Below are 18,582 nucleotides of genomic sequence, written 5' to 3' on the forward strand. Positions count from 1 at the left end.
TCAAAAAATAAATTATAAATTAATATTTTGCGAAATGAGCTTTTGATAATTTGTATCGATTTTATGCGAAATTATTCAAGTTCATTAACTATTCCAACCCTGAAAATAATCACTTCTTTTAATTTTATTAAAAATTCATTGTGACTCTTTAACTGATTGCCGGAAAAGAAGTGAAGTAGAAGTAGTCAACTCGAATTGTAAACAATCAAACCGTTGCGTTAAAATTAGGTACATACGGTAATTTTTTTGCGGCATTCTGAATATATAAAAGTATATCTAACTACTGAAGTAATTAAATTTACCTTAAAAATTAATTTCATTTGTCACTGCATGTTCAATTTAGTTTTATAGCTGATTTTTGGGTATTGAAAAGGAAAAAGTGTATTTTCTGCTGCAGTCATATGGACAACTAGGAAAATCTAATTTAACTTAAAAAAATACTGTAGCAAATTTTTTTCACTGTTCATTTGAATATTAAATAAAAATATCTATCAATAATGCAAATTTCCCTAATAATCTGATAATTTTTACTCTTAGTGTTGGCGTATTTTAATCAAATTTTTTAGAACAGTTATGTGCTTTGTAAAAACTATGTCAAAAGTTTAGATGATTAACCAACAAGGCTAATAATTATTGTGAATTTTTCATCTTACAAATGTAACTAATCTTTTGTTTTACACAAGCTAAATGTATCTTCATGGTGTTGATGAACACATTATTTCGAATAGCTCTATTGATTTCAAGATGTTAACAGTTTCAGCTAATTACATATATATAATAAAGAATTTTATTTTAATATAGAGACTCGCACTGGTATTAGTTTGTATGCATTACATGTGATCATGTTTTAAAGAGGCAATAGAAGTTTCAAAGCTAATAAGTAGGACTAGATAAATTTATTAAATAATTATAAACACTTAAAAGAGCTTAATTTGTTTAAAAAAAGGTCCAAATACATAATGTGCCAGCATAATAACATTGCCACCAATTATCCATAAAAAAAAAGATTTAGGAAGTATCTTAAAATTTAGATCTGCAAAAGACATTTGAATTTTTATATCTCTATACATAATTACATAAAAGGATTGTAGTGCCTTGAAAAATTTTATACGGGATTAAGTTTAATAAATACATGAAAATTTGTTAGACTTAATTAAATGGTAAAGAGCTTAAATAAATCTTTAAATGGCATTATAATGAAATAACAGTTCATTAAAGTTTTAAGTTCATTTTTGGGAAAAAAATTACTTTAAAAAAAAGAAAATGTTTCTTCTGAAGAGGAAATATCGTTCTTGAAAAAATAAGTTTCAAGGGGAAGAAACTTTTTTAAAAAAAATATGTTAAAACAGTTTATAATTGCAATCTAGTTTAAATAAAAGTATTAACTTCAAAGTTTTCAAATGTATATCATTTTTAGGAAAGTGAAGGTTGAATTATAAAAAAAATTATGAATTTTTTGAGTAATAAAAATAATTCTAGTTCTTCAATAATTTACATAAAGGAGTATTGTAAACCCTAGTTTTATAATTATATAAAAAAATCAATGAAGTATCATTTATAAATAAATTAAAATGCATAGTGAGTTTATAAGTAAAAATAACATTTTAATTTCTATAATTATTAAGAAGAAATGCTTAAACCAAATTCTTCTCAGATGATATGTGTTTATATAGATGTTAAAATTTTGCATAAAACTAACAGTATGAAAATATTTTTTTTTTTAAAGTGAAAACTTTTTACTTTCTGGTACTGTATTAATTTAATTTTTTAAAATTTTGATTAATTATCATTACTAATTTTAATTAGTTATCATTACTAAACAATTGTATTGATATATATTTTTCTATCTTAAACACTTCTTACTGTTTTTCTCACTATCCTGGAAAAGGTAAAATGCTTACCCTAATGTTATACTTAATATAAGAAATAATAAAAAAACAAGTGTGCAATAATTTGATGAAATATTTAAATGAAATGAAACCTTCTGTAATTATAATATTTACTAATTTTGTTTGATAAAAAGATTTTAAATTATATATAGAAGTTTTTTTTTTGCGAACTTAATCTCTTGAAGGGATTTTAAATCAAACAGCCAAAGTTTTGCCTAGTTTAACCCTTATATCGCCTTTAAAAAATGCAAAAAGTTAACATTTTCCCACTAATATCTATTATATTTTATATGATGTAGCTAAAAAAAAAAAAATTGTTTCGTACATGCAGTTGATTGTAGCTTGTTTGTAAGCTAATAATTTTGTGTTTACTGTGAATATTCTTCTATTAAACTCATGAATCTTAACAAAAATAAATAAATTTCTCTGATTAAAGTCTTTTACTTAATGGTACAAATTGTGTTAGATATCATTGAAGTTTATTTGGAAGCATAGATAAGAAAAGGAAGTCTTCGACTTTTTTTTATTTTATTTAAAAAGATTTTATAAAAATTTATTATCAGTCTGTTTTTTCACATTGCTCTTTCTTTCTTCCTTAAAAACAAATTTTAATGTTACTTTAAGTATCTTTTCTATTATAGGTCGTGTTAAGAAAACATACATAATTTGAAAACAGCTCTAATTATTCATTAGTTCCGTGAAGAAATTGAAAATTAGACCGGAAATTATCTAAAAAATGTGTGACCAATTTTTTTTTTTAAATTTAAATGAATACTTTTATGTACGGACACTGTTATGAAGTGTGTGTACATTATTTTATTTTCTTTATCGTTGTCTCAGTCATTTAGACAAAGAACAAAGATTTCTTTCGTGTGTTTAAAATATATGCACATGTATAAATACCTTTTAAAATTATTTCTTATATTTCCACCTTACATTTTTAGTTGATTTTGAATTATTTGTGGTACATTTTTCACCCAATACTATGGATAATTAGAGCTCTATTCTAATAATAGATACATTATATATTATTTTATAGAATATTACATTAAAATATGTGTACCCAAGGTATTCCTTGTGATAGTGTACCTAAAAATATTCTGAAAATAACATAGAATTGTTATTTTAAATTGCTTTAAGAGTATAAACTGTTTTTAGATGTATTATAATTAATTATATCCCCTGATTATTATTTATTCATAAATTTAATATTTTAGCCATGGGTAGACGAAGAAGTAAAAGGAAGCCACCTCCCAAGCAAAAAGCTATCATGCCTTTGGAAACACAGTTTAATTGCCCGTTTTGTAACCATGAAAAATCATGTGAAGTAAAAATGTATGATATTCACTTTATTAGTTTTTATTTATACCAGTATTTTAAGTGTAACTTCATTTTGCAAGGGGCATCATTACAGCGGTTACTAACTTAAGGAAATAGGAACATCACGAAGATAAGAATTGCATTGCAACCCATGTCTGAAAATATTGTGCTCTCAGGGTTCTGCCTATGCCGAATTTACTACCGTTTAGCGGTAGTTTGACAAATTCAACATTAGGAAAAACTGTAGTTTCACAAAATACTTTCTCTTAAAATTTTATTTTCCTATCCCTTAATAAACGATAAATCCATAATTTGAGCATATTTTTGTGTTGATATTTCAATATAATTTTTAATTTTTCGCAAATTATGTCTAAATTTTCATAAAATAGGTACCTCTCTGAAAAGCCTAGACAGACCCCTGGCTCTACTAGAGATGCCTCTTTATCATAAAATGACTGAATGTTGAAACATTATTTATATTTATCTGAACTGTCTTGATTTTAATTTTATGCTTTCTAGTAATTGTTAAAAATTGCATTTAAATGGGCCTCAAAATAGCTCTTTTACTTAAATTAATGATATGTGACCATCTCCACGTTCATGTCATCATAATTTTCTACCTCTTGTGAAGTACAATGACATTTTCAGACATAAGTTGCTAATTCAATTTCCAAGCCTTACTTCCAACTAATTAGTAACCATTCAACTGAATTATATAGTATTCATATACAGGGCTCAAAATTAACGTTGGTCTGTTGATCTGAGATCACTAAAATTTGACTCAGATTAGCAATCAATGTAAATTTAATTTAATTTTTGGCTTTATATTTTGCTCTGTGCTTTTGTTACAAAATTGCATATTTCATCATATTTGGAACATTCATTACGCGTGTAATTTTTTCTTTTAAATTCAGTTTATTATCTTTAAAAAATAAGATAGGGGACATGTAAATGGACCAGTGAAAGTGTGTGCTGACTAGTAATATCTTTTAGTTGGAGATCCTATGGGCCGCCGACTAATTTTTCTTGATTTCTACCCCTGATATAACTACCAATTTGTTAAATAAGTTAGGGGGGAAATGGTAGTTCAGCTAGAATTATAATACTGTATTCACATTATTTAACTGCTAAGTATATATGTTTTTGTTTATGCGTATTAAATACTACTTTTTTATAAGAGTGGATGTTGACTAAACAAAATTACAATAGTAGAATAGTAATTTTTACTTTCATTGTTAACTCTCCAAGCCCCTGTGCTAAATTGTACTAAAATTTTTTGGATACCCATTATTTTCATGTTGACATACATTAATAATAACATACATTAGATAGGTTTTTTATTATTTATTTTTGCTTGCAATGTAATGTTTATAGGAACCCATGCTTAATGCTCCAAGGATTAGCTATGTAGTTTATGAATATGGAAGACTTCTTTTATTATAGTTATCAATAATCAGCACCAGTCCTGCAAGGAAAAATATTTTCAAGCTTTATGGGATGAACCTCCCTAGCATTCATTTCTTTCTACATGACATTTTTTGTAGTAATAAATATATGTGTTACTGATTTTTAATAGCCAAAGAGCTTTATCTTTTTAAGAAAAGTCTCCAAATATGGATTAAAACTGAAGGCAAAACCGGGGTTATTTGGTTTACTTTTCAGTTTTTTTTGATCTTGCAAAAAATTTTATCATACAGTTTGATTTTTTTTTTTCTTTTGTAAAGGGTTAGCTAAAATTTCACTGGCAGTTTAAATTAAGGGTTTTATTAGTTGAATGCAGATGATAATCAAAAAGTGAAATTATGTCACTAAAAAATGCCACCAAGGCCAATTTCTAAAATCTAAACGATTTAAATAAAATATAAAAAATTATATTTTGACATGAAAAACAAACAATATTTAGTATGTCTTTTAATTATTATAGAGCAAATGGTGTAGTTAGGGAAAAAAATATTTTGAAATTTAAAAAAAGAACCATGGTGTTTTTCCAGTTTTATTGCCATTATTGTCCGTGCCTCTCTGTAAATACTGTCCTGTTACACAAAAATGCAGTTTAAGATAACAGACAAGAGTTTTGGTTTTAAATTATTACGTGTTTGCTTACAAAATATGATCTTAAACTAATATAAAACTATAAGTGATATAAAGATGTTTTTACAATGAAAAATTTAAATTCTTAATATTTTTTCAAAATTCTGGGCATAATTTATTTTTTCAAAATAAATTTTCAGTTAAATGTTATTTAAAATGTTTTCCTTTATTTATTTATTAATTCATAGAAAAAGAAATTTTTTCTCCATGACTTTTTGGAGCATTTAAGTGATTAAAGTAATTGCATTTTTCCATGCAATTACAATTTGAAATTGTAACTACATTTTTATTTTTAAAGTTTTTTCATTGCTGACATTAACTTGCATACTTAGCTATATGGTTAGCATAGGTAACCTTTAGAGTAACACTCCGAGTACTTTAAAATATTATTTAAATTAATGTATGCACTAATTTATTTAAAACTCATGATGCAATATTACTTTATAAGGACTAATAATCATAAAATATTGTGAGGATTAAATATTAAGATACGAAAATTTTAATTTCAATGTGGTGACTTTTGAATGTCACCACATCATTGTTAGTTTAGTGTGAAAGTGTAAAATAATTGTGCAAATATTCTTAATTATACAATTCTTAATAAGAACAAAAAGGGAATACAAGTAAACCTCTGATTCAAAATTTAAAAAATAATTAAATGTACAGTTACATTTCGAGAAAAAAAATAAACATTTAATCAGTTTTACTTTATGCAGTTAGTATTTTGATTTTCGAAAACAAACTGTAGTTGGAATACAGAACAGAATGTGTTCATAGCTATCACTTGTAAGTCGATTTTTTTTAAACTTTATCTCAATAATATAAATAAATATCTTGAATTTGCTTGTAAGTTTTGAAAGTTAATATTTCTTATGTTTAATAACAATGTATATTTTCGAATAAATATGTAGTAACATAACCTAATGAGTTAAATACAATAAAAGTTGTTTGATCGTGAAGTTATTATAGGGCCTTAGGTAATTATCTGACCCCTTTAAAAGCATTTTAGGTAGAAACGGTAATTACAAAACTATAGTTTTAGGCAAATGGATGAAAAACTATTTCATTTTGTTAATTAAACTGTCCATATTTTATGAAAGTAAGTTGTTACATTTTGTACATATCAAACATTTTTAGCTAGCTTGCAATTTATTCGAAGAAAATTAGAAGGACAGCAATTACATTCAATTCAGTCACACACCGATTTTTTAAAATGAACTGTTCTGTAGAAGAAAAAAAATGTTCTTTGTAACCTGAAAGTTCTTTTTTTTATTCATTGGTTTTTATTGGCACTTTTTGCACTCGGAACGATAATTACACAAAAGTTAAGGACACATGCAAATGATGTGTTGAACAAAATATACGAATTATTCTAAAAATATTAATAATACATATTCAATTAGTCAATCATACAATATCAGTTTAAGGATGCATGTGTCTTTATAATAATTCTTTCATAATATAATAAATTATTTAAAAAATTCAAAAATGTGTGTTGGGGACAGTAATGACATTTTACCTATATTTTATTTAATTAAAAATATATTTTAAATACAAAATTTGTCTGATCCAAATTTTTTTCAAATATTTTAAGCAATGCATACCGTTAAAAAAATTTAAATAAATATTTTAATGAGAAATTTTGCCTAAGAAGAGAAAAGTTAACGAATTGAGAAAATAACTAATTTTTTTTAAATAACATTTTAAAAAAATGTTAAAGGAGTGGTCCATGTTAATGTCTTCAGATGTAAACAAATAAAAGGTAATTCTTACTGCGTACAATTATTTGATGAATTTTAATAAGAAGAAATTTTTGATACATATACTAAAGAAAATCTTTTGCATAATGTAACTCTATATGACGAAGTTTAAACAATATAAAAATTTTAATTTCTCAGAAACTTACATTGTTACATTTTCTTTCTCTTGCTAATGCTGTGAATGCAAAAATAGAATTTGATAAAATAAGATTAACTATTGCATCATTTCTTTAAAATATTAGCTTATAAAAAAAATGCCAAATGTACAAACAAAATTTATTTTGAATTTTTTGTTACTTACGTTGATTTTTATATTGCACTTAATACCAAAATTGAAAGTCACATTAAGTAGCTCAAACTTTTAAATGTTCAACATATTTTTTTTTTTATGCATTGAATAGCCATAATTTTAAAACTATGGCTACTCTTTCTCCATTCCAAGCGCGGGAAAAGGGATATATTTATTTAGAGAAAATGTGTTTTTATGATAATTTTTTTTATAACTGATAAGTATATTTTAGGTAAACTTGTCAAAATATTTATATCCTCTAATTAGATAAGAAGTTAATCGGGGATTTTTTGATTTATTATTATAATTTTGCTTACTGCACTGTATAAGTTATAAACATAATAAATATGCTAACTTTTATTTATTATTACAATGTTGAACTTAATCTTTATTTATTTAAATGAATACATAGGTAAAGTTGTCATAATCTTACTGTTGTCATAAGCATTGTTTAAATTAATAATAATATCAAATGATCATTATTTTATCATACTTACAATATTGTATGTGCAGAACTGTTTTATTTAGCCCTAAAACAAAGGAATTTATTTGATTTAAGTTATGATTTTTTTATAAAAATATTTGTTAGAAATATAAATTATTAACTTAATTACCTTAATTACTCTAGAGTTTTAATAATTTAATGTATCATGCTACTGAGAAAGTATTACATTTATTTTTAAAAAGAAATTCTAATAAGCATTATTTTACTATATATTTTATTGATTTTAGATTAATTTTCAAATACAGTAGGGAACCGATTATCCGGAACGATCGGGACCATCGCTATTCCGGATAACTGATTTTTCCGGTTTTCTGAATCGCTACAAAAAGCCGCTTTTTTTATTGTTAAACCCAAATAAATAAAAAAAAATGTTGGAAATAATCTTAAAAAGAAGGAAAAACGATGGAGTATGATTATTTCCAAATGATGGTAAGGTAAACATCTTTCAAAAAAGAAAGAAAAATCCTAAAATCTTATAAGGGAAAAAAAATCTTTTTTTTAAATGGCGGGAAAATTTATCGAATTTCGTTCCGGTTTTTTGGTTTTCCGGTTTTCTGATTTCCGGATAACGGGTTCTGTACTGTATAACAAATTGTAACAAAACAATGCAATAAATGAATTTCTGTAACACATAGTTAGGTTTTTTTAAAATTCAACTTTCAGATTTTTTTTTTTTCCTCCTCCTTAGTTATGTGAAAACTGGGCAAAGATAATTTGATATTTGAAGCTCTTATTAAATGATGCTTTTGGTAATGGGATATGTCATTGAAGGCATGAAAATTTTATATCTAAAATATTGATATAAATTAATACATACATTTTCTTAAAAGTTAAACAAATAAGAATTTTAACTTTCTAAGACCAAAATAATTCGCAAATTCCGATTGTTTGACTTTCTAAGACCAAAATAATTCACAAATTACGGTTGTTTGACTTATGAACGTTTTAAAACCTTATATAATAGTTTTAACATTTAAAGATCCTACCTGGTGGGGGTCAAGGTTCGATGTAGGTTTTACAAGCCCTGAGCATAATTTATTGCAGGGCTCTTATCAATACACAAAAAAATATTTTGTAGAAAAATTTAAAAAAATTGCAGTTTACATTTTTATTTTCATAAACTAAAAATACTTGCTTCCACTTGTTTTACTAATGCTTATTTTTGCTAGAAGCAACACTTTTACTGGTTTATATATAACTCTCTGTGATTTTCTTATTAAGAATTAATTTTTAAAAATATTTGTTTTTGACTGGATTCTGATTTGACTCGAAGGCAATTGTCCCCTGTTAAATATGGTAAAATTCCTCAATTTATAGAGAATATTAAAGTGTTATATCTGTAAATTTGTAGAAATTTAACAAGGCTATATTTTGTTTCAAGTTATAAGTAAAAAATTAACGTAGTAACAATTTAAATCTATTTTAGTTATCAATCAAATTTTTTATTGATTTATCTTTCACTAATTAGTTGCATTGTAATATTCAACACGTCAGTTTAATAAAGTTTAAAATCATCTATTGACGATAACATTTCAAAGCTAATGTGAATTCTTCTATCACATAATGTCACATTTTTTAGTTAAAATTTTTGGAAGAAACATGGAAAAAAATCTAGAAATTCACAATAACAACTAATGGCCAGCGAGGTTCTTAGTAGAATTATATCTCATATCTGTTTCTATTATTTATTATAACTTTCTCAAATTTATGTTATAATTTTAAAACATTTTATTGTCTCTAATGTTTTCTTAATTATAGCCATATTTATAGTAACCATTGCTTCTTAGTCACTAGTAAGATGTAAAGAAGTATTTACCATTGCTTTTTCCTGATGATATGCAATTTATTGCTCATGTCTATAATTTACTTATATAACATGAAATCTTGATGTTAAACCTTTGGCTAAAGTTCAGTTTCTTAAAAAATGTGACATTTCAAATTTTTTTTTATCAAATTGTAAGTTTTGTTTTTAATTGAATAAAAAACTAATATATTTCTGATGAAATATTGCTGTGCATACCAAAAATATAGTGCGAAATTTTGTTGTCATTTTCCTGGAATAATCATGGAAATTTATTTCCGAAATTATGAGGGAACCCTGGAAATTTGTATTTTGTTTTATGGTTTGATATCAACCATTAAACAAATCTATAAAATCCCCATTTGACCTATGCCATATCTACTAATAATATTGCTAAAAATGTATTCTTTAACCTGAAGTAAGTATATAATAAAGGAATCATTCAGACTGTTAGCAAAACTTTTGAAACACCTTTAAATGTAGAGATTTGAAAATAAATCAATATTACTTAATCATCATTGAAATCATATATAGGTAATCTGTATAACTTATTTATTTCTTTAAAAAAATAGCCATGCATGTTTTTCAGGGATCGACAAAGGAACACTGGTAGAATAACCTGCCGGGTGTGCTTGGAAGATTTTCAGACATCAATTAACTGTATCCTTTTAGTTAGCTTTGTAATATTTTATTAAGTATTTTTTTTAACCTTTTATTAGATTACTATTAAATTGCAGAGTATTTAAAATCTTGTGGTTTTTGGCATTTGTATAGTCAATCACAAATCCTTCTTGGTACGAAGTGATAAAAGATGTAAAACTAGTCCCAATATTGACCAAACAAAAAGATATAATTTAAAATAACAATAGCTGAAAATCCATTTCTAAAATTTATAATGTCATTTATAAGTCATCTTGTGGCTTTCGCAATATGATATATGTTGGACAGACTAGTAACTCTCTTAAAATTAGAATTAAAGAACATCTTTCAGATATAAACAGTAATAAAATTATCAATAACATAGAATTGAATCATTTTAGAGTACACGAGTTTAACAGTGTTAAAATGAATTTAGATATTGTGGAAGATATAGAGTTAAGATTACAAAAGAAAATTATTACATGCTATTACACTAAACAATTTTGCCATATGGTCTTAATGATACCTTCCAACATACACAGATTAATTATAATAACTCTTCAATTTACTCACTTTTACACATTAAAGATAAGAGTACAAATTGAGGTAAACAGGGATCAAGCTGTAATAAAAACTTTAAATGGTGATAAATTAAATGTGAATTTTATTTCTAATAAGGAAAAAGATTTTAATAAACATTACAATATTTAACAAATAAAAGATTTTGTTTTCTCTCTTATAGATAATGGTGTCTATGAACTTAGAGATCTTATTAACAACTTTTCTTTTACTAATTTACCCTTCAAACTTTTTTGTTTCGATCTTGTTAAAGCCAATATGAGTAAAATTTCACCAAATAAAAATTTAAAAGACGTTTTTTTAATTAGCTTTCTAAACCCTATTTTTGATGGGTTTAAATTTCAAAATATAATTGACAATTTAAAAAATTTGCTTCCATTAAAATATTTTAACGTAATTAAAAGCTATAAATATAATAAAACTCTTCGTGGAACCATTTTTAATTATAATGTTATTAGCTAAAATATAGGGAAATTTATATATCTGATTATGAATGTCACTGTGAAGAAGAAAAATATTTTGAATTCGTTGATAAACATCATAAACATATTATTACTGGTAATTTAAATATTATACAAAATTTGAAACTAAGTTATTTACAGGCAGAACATGTAGACCCATTTACTGTACATTAATTCATAAAATTCTAAAATACTTTCCTAATGATTTGAATAATTTTTTAAGGATATCAAAATAGATTCTCTTTACCTTTAGGTATGTTAACAGAATAGAAATGAGCTGTTTATTATTACTTTAAAAAATTTATTTTTAATAATAGGAGAAATACAAATAACAGTAACAATACAACAAATTTTTCTAAAATTGATCAATTAAGCAACTACAAAATTTTTTTGTTATAACCCCAATAGACAAAACTAACAATAATTATGCAATCTTCTGTAAAAAAATGCTCTGTTGAACTTTTGAATAATATAATCATTAAAAAAAATTTACCTTTCTATAAGAGGTTAATTAAAATTAATAATATACAATTTCCATACTTAATTATCCTTCCAAAATTTCATAAAATCCCTATTAACTTTAGAACAATCACTTGTGGTTCTAATATGTACCTAACTAAACCTGACATCATTTTCTCTAATTAACTTAAATAAAATTATTAATAATATTATTAAAGAAGGTTTTTCTTGGAAGATCCCTAATAATCAACCTATTTTAGAATTTATTAAAGAAAATAAATTTAATTCTATTGCAACTTTTGGTTTCCAAGATCTCTTCAATAGCTTTTCCCTTTCTAAATTAAAAGATGTTCTTTTGAGTTATTACTATGATTATAAAAATATCTTTTATTGCAATTTTTATTATTGTAAAATTCTAATTAATGTGTCTTTTTAATAATTATCTTTATAATGGAAAAAAATATTTTTGTTTAAGTGGATGGAATACAACAAGGATCTAATTTTTCATCACTTTTAGCTAACTTATATTTACCCTATTATGAAGAAAAAAAATTTTACTCCTAATATTAAATTTGTTTTTAGATTTATTGATGATCTAAATACCTTTAATTTTCAAAATTATACTATTGTGTTAAATAATATTCATTCCAAGGAATTAATCTTACTTCATAATCATGACAATAATATGTATTAATTTTAAAAAGAAGAAAATATCTGCATTGTTGACTTATACGATAAAAGAAATTACTTTAAATTTAATATAAATAAAATAATTATATTGAATTCTCTTGTTTCTAAGAACATTTATTTAAATGCCATCTTTAACCAAATGAATATAATTAAAAGAATATGTAGTAATGTTTATTTATCTAAAAAGCAGACTAACTCTTTCAAAATTTAATTTTTGAAAAAATGGATGCCCAACTAATGTAATCAAATTCTATATAAAATCATTGAGTTATTGTTATGCTATAATTAATAAATTTCTTAACTAAATTTATTTCTTTACCTTGTGCAAATTCGATTCTTGTAAATCCGTGGCTAAAAATCTAATATTTAATTAAAAAATATTTTTAAAACATTTTTTAATCAATAAATGTTAATAATTTCTCTAAAATCATCAATATTGAAGTTTTATAAAAAAAATTACAACCTTTTTAATTATAAACCTAACAAATCAAAAGCCCTTCGTTTCTTCAGTGGGGAGGCGCCATACTATGGTCTGTCTCACTGTTCCTTATTTAGGTTTCTATTTTCATATTTTGTAATCCGGCAAACTTGTTACAAAAATATTTTTAATCATTTTTCAAAGAAGCCAGCAATTGTAAGCCCTTTTGAATTTGCTACTGTCCTTACATTTTCTGTTTTATTCTGTATTTTCTTCAATTTTTGTTTTTTTGCTTGATTTGTTTTATTTTGCTTAAATTGTTCTATTTTCATTTCAATTTTTTATTGCTCCTCACACTATTGTATTGATATATTTTGCTTTGACTATATTAATGCAATATTAGAAAGCACTCTTTTTGCGGATATAATAGTGTAAACTGATGACGAGATTATATCTTTTTTTGTTTTTCAGCTTTTTCGTTTTTAAATTTATTTATTGATAATTTTTCTTCTCTTTAAAAAATAATTTTATTATGTGAGTTGAATATCCTTTTTTCAAATCAAATTTTGGAAAAGTTTCTTAATTTTTTGATAAATAAACACGACTTCAAATTCTTATAATTCTATTTATTTGACTAAAAATAGCATAACTGTTTTAATTACTGTTAAATAACTGTTTTTAGAAATATTAGAATTCTGTGTAATTAATTTATTTATATGAAATTTAAAATCATTTTGTTTATCATGTGAGTCAATAATGCAGATATTTGCTTCTTAGAGTATTGTTTTCTCAAAAAAGTGTAAAAATAAGTTAGCTAGAAGAGGTTGAAAATTAGATCCTTGTAGTGTTACCTCTATTTTAACAACAACCAAAAATTTACCGTTGTAAAGATAATTTCTAAAAAGACATATATTAATTAGAATTTCCCAATAATCAAAATTTCAAAAAAGGATATTTTTATTATCTTAGTGATAACTCAAAAGAACAATTGAACAAAAGAAGAATTATTAGTCAGTTTCAAAAATTTACCGTTGTAAAGATAATTTCTAAAAAGACATATATTAATTAGAATTTCCCAATAATCAAAATTTCAAAAAAGGATATTTTTATTATCTTAGTGATAACTGAAAAGAACAATTGAACAAAAGAAGAATTGTTAGTCAGTTTCATAACTCTATTTAAAGTGCAGCATGTTTTTGTCCAAATAAGTCCAGTATTTGGGAAATATAAGCCACAATATATACTAATTTTATGTAGTCAGGTTTTGGAGCCCTCATGTTGTAACGTTCGTGTTAGTTCAGGTCACAGGAATCATTATATTGAAGGTTAACTTAATGTATCCAAACTGTGAAAGAATGTTTATTACACCATCATATTTCTATGTATATTGCTTCAAAATTGTGTTTCCTTATCTCTTAATAAATAACTAGTTCCACTTATCACAAAAATAAATGAATAAAGTAATCTAAGAAATGTTTATTTAAATAATTTTCTCTATGTTAATTTTTTCTTAACCAAATTAAAAGATTTGTCTGAACCTGTTGATGTCTACAGTGATTGGATCGATGCTTGTGAAACAGCTAATCAATAGCATAGAGTACTCCAATTACATTTGTTTTGTAAATATCGAAATTCTTCTTTGCATAAGTTCATTTTTCATCGAGATTATTTCATCTCCGATATAAAGTAAAAATGTATATTTTCAACTTTTGAGTTGACCATTTTCCAAACAAGCTGTATAATATTTCAAGAAAATATTTTTTGACTTGATTTTAAACTATGTTTGGGTCATTTGTTATTTTATTTCATAAATTAAACTATGCAATGTGCATATGAAGTGTTAGTTATTATAACTAATACAGAATTGTTGTCCTTTTTTTAAGTAAAACGTATATACAGAAGAAAAAAACGTTTTGTAAAAGAGTGCTACAATTTCAAAATCATATCATTTCTGGTATTTTATTTATCATTATTTTGATTACTGTAATGTTAGATAAAATTTTTTGAATTTAAATCATTCAGCCAATAATTTTTTCTAAACTAGTATGATATTATGTAAGTTTGATGCTGTTTTTTATATATTTATATTCCTTTTATTAAGCAACTTTAAAGTGGATTAAAGTTTGCATCTGTACCCAAAAGTAAATGTAATTATAATTGTTGTTTTTTCTTATTATTATTAAGGGAAAGCCTGGATGGTTTATATTTTGCTTTTTTTAAGCTCTTTTAATGTTATTAATTTGTGCATGTTTTTCACTAAATTAGAAATTTACATTTCTCCTTTGATAGTGTTACACTGAAAATATAATCCTACGAGTTTCTTGTTATCTCCTAATAAGAATACAGTACCATAAAAAGAATGAAATAAGAAATCTAAATCTCTCTTTTTTATAAATCATTGCAATGATACAAATGTAATCCTATTGGCTCCTTACTATTTCCTGGCAATAATATTTCAAGGTAAAATAAATGATACAAAATATACTTTATGTTGATAAAAATGATAAAAAGTAAGTTTATTATTAACTTTGTTTCACAGCACAGAATGTCACTCTAATTTCTAAGAACATAATGACTTTTTAACTTATATTTTAAACATTAAATAAATTTACCCAACATATTTAAATAAAAATTCAGTCCTGAACTTTGGATTTTGCAAAATATCAAGGAAAATTAAAATTATGTAGAGGCTTACAAACTGTGAGACTGATTAAAGTTTAATAATATTCATTGAATTGAAAATATTAATTAGTTATTATTTTCTTTTCAAATAGTCTTTTTTGATCTCAATAAAGGAAATAAATTTGTATTATAAAAATATAGGATGGGGAAGGTTTCACTGTCTTGCAAGAACAGAATAATGGCATGATTTGACTTAATAGCAGTTTATATTATATATATTTACTTAATTAATTGCTGATTATCTATCCTTAGATCTTGCTGATTATTCTATCCTTTGAATTCTTTAAAAATATTGAATTTTTCCTCATTGATATTACTGAACAATTACACAATCAGGAAATTAAAAAATTCTAATTTTTTTGAAAAAATGTTTTAATTTAAAACCACACTAATGTTTTTGTTAAAAAAAAAATTAATATTCTTGCTGATTATTCTATCCTTTGAATTCTTTAAAAATATTGAATTTTTCCTCATTGATATTACTGAACAATTACACAATCAGGAAATTAAAAAATTCTACATTTTTTTGAAAAAATGTTTTAATTTAAAACCACACTAATGTTTTTGTTAAAAAAAATTAATATTCTTGCTGATTATTCTATCCTTTGAATTCTTTAAAAATATTGAATTTTTCCTCATTGTTTCTACTAAACAATTAAACGATATAAAAATTAAAAAATTCAATAAGATTTTTTAAAAAAAAATTATTATTTTAAAACCATGTTAATGCTTTTGTTAAAAAAAAATTTATGTTTTAAATGTTTCTAAAAAATTATTTTGCTATCACTTAATGCATTAAATGTGATATTGTAAAATCTTTCTATGATATTGGAGCAGATAAAAAACAAAAACATGAAATATGTCAATTGCCTTTGAAAGTTTCAGCACAAATATCCCAGGCACGAGATTGTGTTAACTAGTTTTTAAATATAATCATTCTGAAAAAGAAAACCTTTAGTCTTGATTAATATGCACCAACTTGTAATTTTAATTATTTTTGTGCTCAGGTTTTTATTTCTTTTGCATGTTTTCATTTTTTGTTTTCTGCTATTATATATAATGCTATTAATCCTTATTTTGTCTATTTCCAATGTAACAATTGCATATTTACTCAAATAATTGATAACTAAAAGAACACAAAAACCAATATAAAAGACTATAAAAAGAGAACTTTAAGTTTAAGCATAGCTTATGGGCAATTCCATGGTGACTGACATTACATTTTGATAGATTTTCTTCTTTATTTTTTTAAATAAATTATGTACAATGTTTTTAAATAGCCTATTATTATGCATATGAGGCAAAACGATGAAATTATTAATGTTTTATTTAGAACAAATATATAAAATGTATGTAAATGTAAGCATATTTTTATTTCAAAACTATCTTTTTTTCTATAAACAATAATGTTTTTTTTTTTTTTTTTTTTTTTAATTTATTAAACAAAAAACTTTAAATAACAGGAAACATTGAAAGCATACATGAAATGGCGTATATTGTGAAATACTTAAAAACTGCAATTTTAATTTTTTTTTAAATCTAAAATAGTTAATGAAAAAAAAATGAAGTTTATTAATCGAGGGATGTTATTTTTTTGTTATGTTGTCCTTTGTATCATGGAATTGTCTTAAATGTAAAAAGAAATATAATAAGAATTGCTCTTACCATAAGAAAAACTTTGGAGTCTTAATTAATAATAATTTGATTTGCAATAGTTACTTATTTTACATTCAAAATTCATACTTTTAATTTACCTACTTAGTGCTTTATTTTCATTGATTCTTATTCTTTATTATAAAGAAGTCTTCCAAAGTAAAAGGATGGTAAGAAAGATGCTACAGAAACTAAATTTAATTATTTTTAACATTATAGGCTTTGATGTAGTTTATTAATATAATGCTTTATTAACGAAATAGTTTCTATGGCTTTATATTTTTAGAATGCATCTACTATTAATGTGTGGAAATGTTTTAGATAATAAACATTCTGACTTAAAGTTTTAAAAAATACTGGTTAGTTTTATTTCACATATAGTAATGTGTGCAATCATCTTAGACAACAAAAATGTACAAAATTATTTGTTATTTTTTATCCCAAAATCTGTGGGTAACAAGTTAAAACTCTTCAACTTCAGCCTTAGTCTTAATATCAAACTCGGTAAATATAATATAAATTTTTTTAAGTGTGAAATAGATAAAAGTAACTCATTTCTTTTACCAAAAGTAAAGGCCTTATTTTGTATATTTTTATGGTAAATTTAAAGCCTATATTCTATGGCATTAAGTTCTTTTGCAATAATTCATCCTCTACGATCATTTCAAATGTGTATGTAAATGTCATAGGCTAATTTGACAATACAGTACATTACAAACTGCCGACATCATTTGTTAGACTTATTGTAGAAAGCCTTGTAAAGTGCTGCCAACTCTAATGGATTTTCTCAGTTTCTACTGGTTTAATAAAAATTTTCCTGTATTTTATACACTTAAGAAAATTTCCTAAAATTGAGTAAGTTTATTAAATAAATCCTTATTGAAAAAGATTATTGCTTGCTCGAATATTTAAATAAGTATTACTAATGCATAATGGAGCAAGTCTCATTTATAGAAAACAATTAAAGAAATCTTTTAACTATGTTTCATGAATAAAATGCCTTTTACTGTTCAAAATTATGAGTAAACATAATACATAATGTTCATCTTAACTGGAAAATATTGTAGTTATTCTATTTTGATTACGATATAAATCCCTATGTGTAAAATATTTAATACATTATGCAACAATTATCGTGAAATTTATAATTCGCATAATCTACTGAATTTTCTCTTATCCATGTTGGCAGCTATGCTTGTTGGTACTTTGCCAAGTGTTGGCAGTTTGCAATGAACTAAATTTTCTAACTAACCTATGACATATATACCTCACTTGGTTTCTTTTTTTTTAAAAAAACAATTTGAAATACGTTTCTCATTTATTGCATATACTTGACAAAAATTATG

General features: G+C 24.1%; 2 protein-coding genes across 5 annotated transcripts in view; one reads left to right on the forward strand and one right to left on the reverse strand.

Moving 5' to 3' along the window:
* The window catches only part of LOC107456859 (non-selective voltage-gated ion channel VDAC2), a 113,609-nt gene that overhangs the window by 15,337 nt on the left and 79,690 nt on the right, over positions 1-18,582 (reverse strand). The window lies entirely within an intron of this gene.
* LOC139425931 (transcription elongation factor 1 homolog) lies at positions 97-17,017 on the forward strand. 4 transcript variants are annotated; one of them, XM_071182771.2, is made up of 4 exons: positions 97-228; positions 3,107-3,224; positions 10,245-10,315; positions 14,428-17,017. In XM_071182771.2, exons 2-4 carry the CDS (start codon positions 3,109-3,111, stop codon positions 14,490-14,492), a joined length of 252 nt encoding a protein of 83 aa, XP_071038872.1. In that variant the 5' UTR covers positions 97-228; positions 3,107-3,108; the 3' UTR covers positions 14,493-17,017. The 4 variants fall into 4 exon arrangements, with proteins under 4 accessions (XP_071038872.1, XP_071038873.1, XP_071038871.1 ...); XM_071182772.2 differs by having other exon boundaries at positions 144-270; positions 14,428-15,258; XM_071182770.2 differs by having other exon boundaries at positions 167-288.

This window comes from Parasteatoda tepidariorum, chromosome 4, assembly GCF_982258835.1.
Source record: "Parasteatoda tepidariorum strain Cologne lab strain chromosome 4, Ptep-v5.0, whole genome shotgun sequence".
Classification (NCBI taxonomy): Eukaryota; Metazoa; Arthropoda; class Arachnida; order Araneae; family Theridiidae; genus Parasteatoda; species Parasteatoda tepidariorum.

Coding starts and splice junctions, on each gene's coding strand:
- LOC139425931 (XM_071182771.2), top strand. CDS start 3,109: ATGGGTAGACGAAGAAGTAAAAGGAAGCCACCTCCCAAGCAAAAAGCT. Junction 3,225..10,244: donor AAATCATGTGAAGTAAAAAT/GTATGATATTCA, acceptor CATGTTTTTCAG/GGATCGACAAAGGAACACTG. Junction 10,316..14,427: donor TTTTCAGACATCAATTAACT/GTATCCTTTTAG, acceptor CCAAATTAAAAG/ATTTGTCTGAACCTGTTGAT.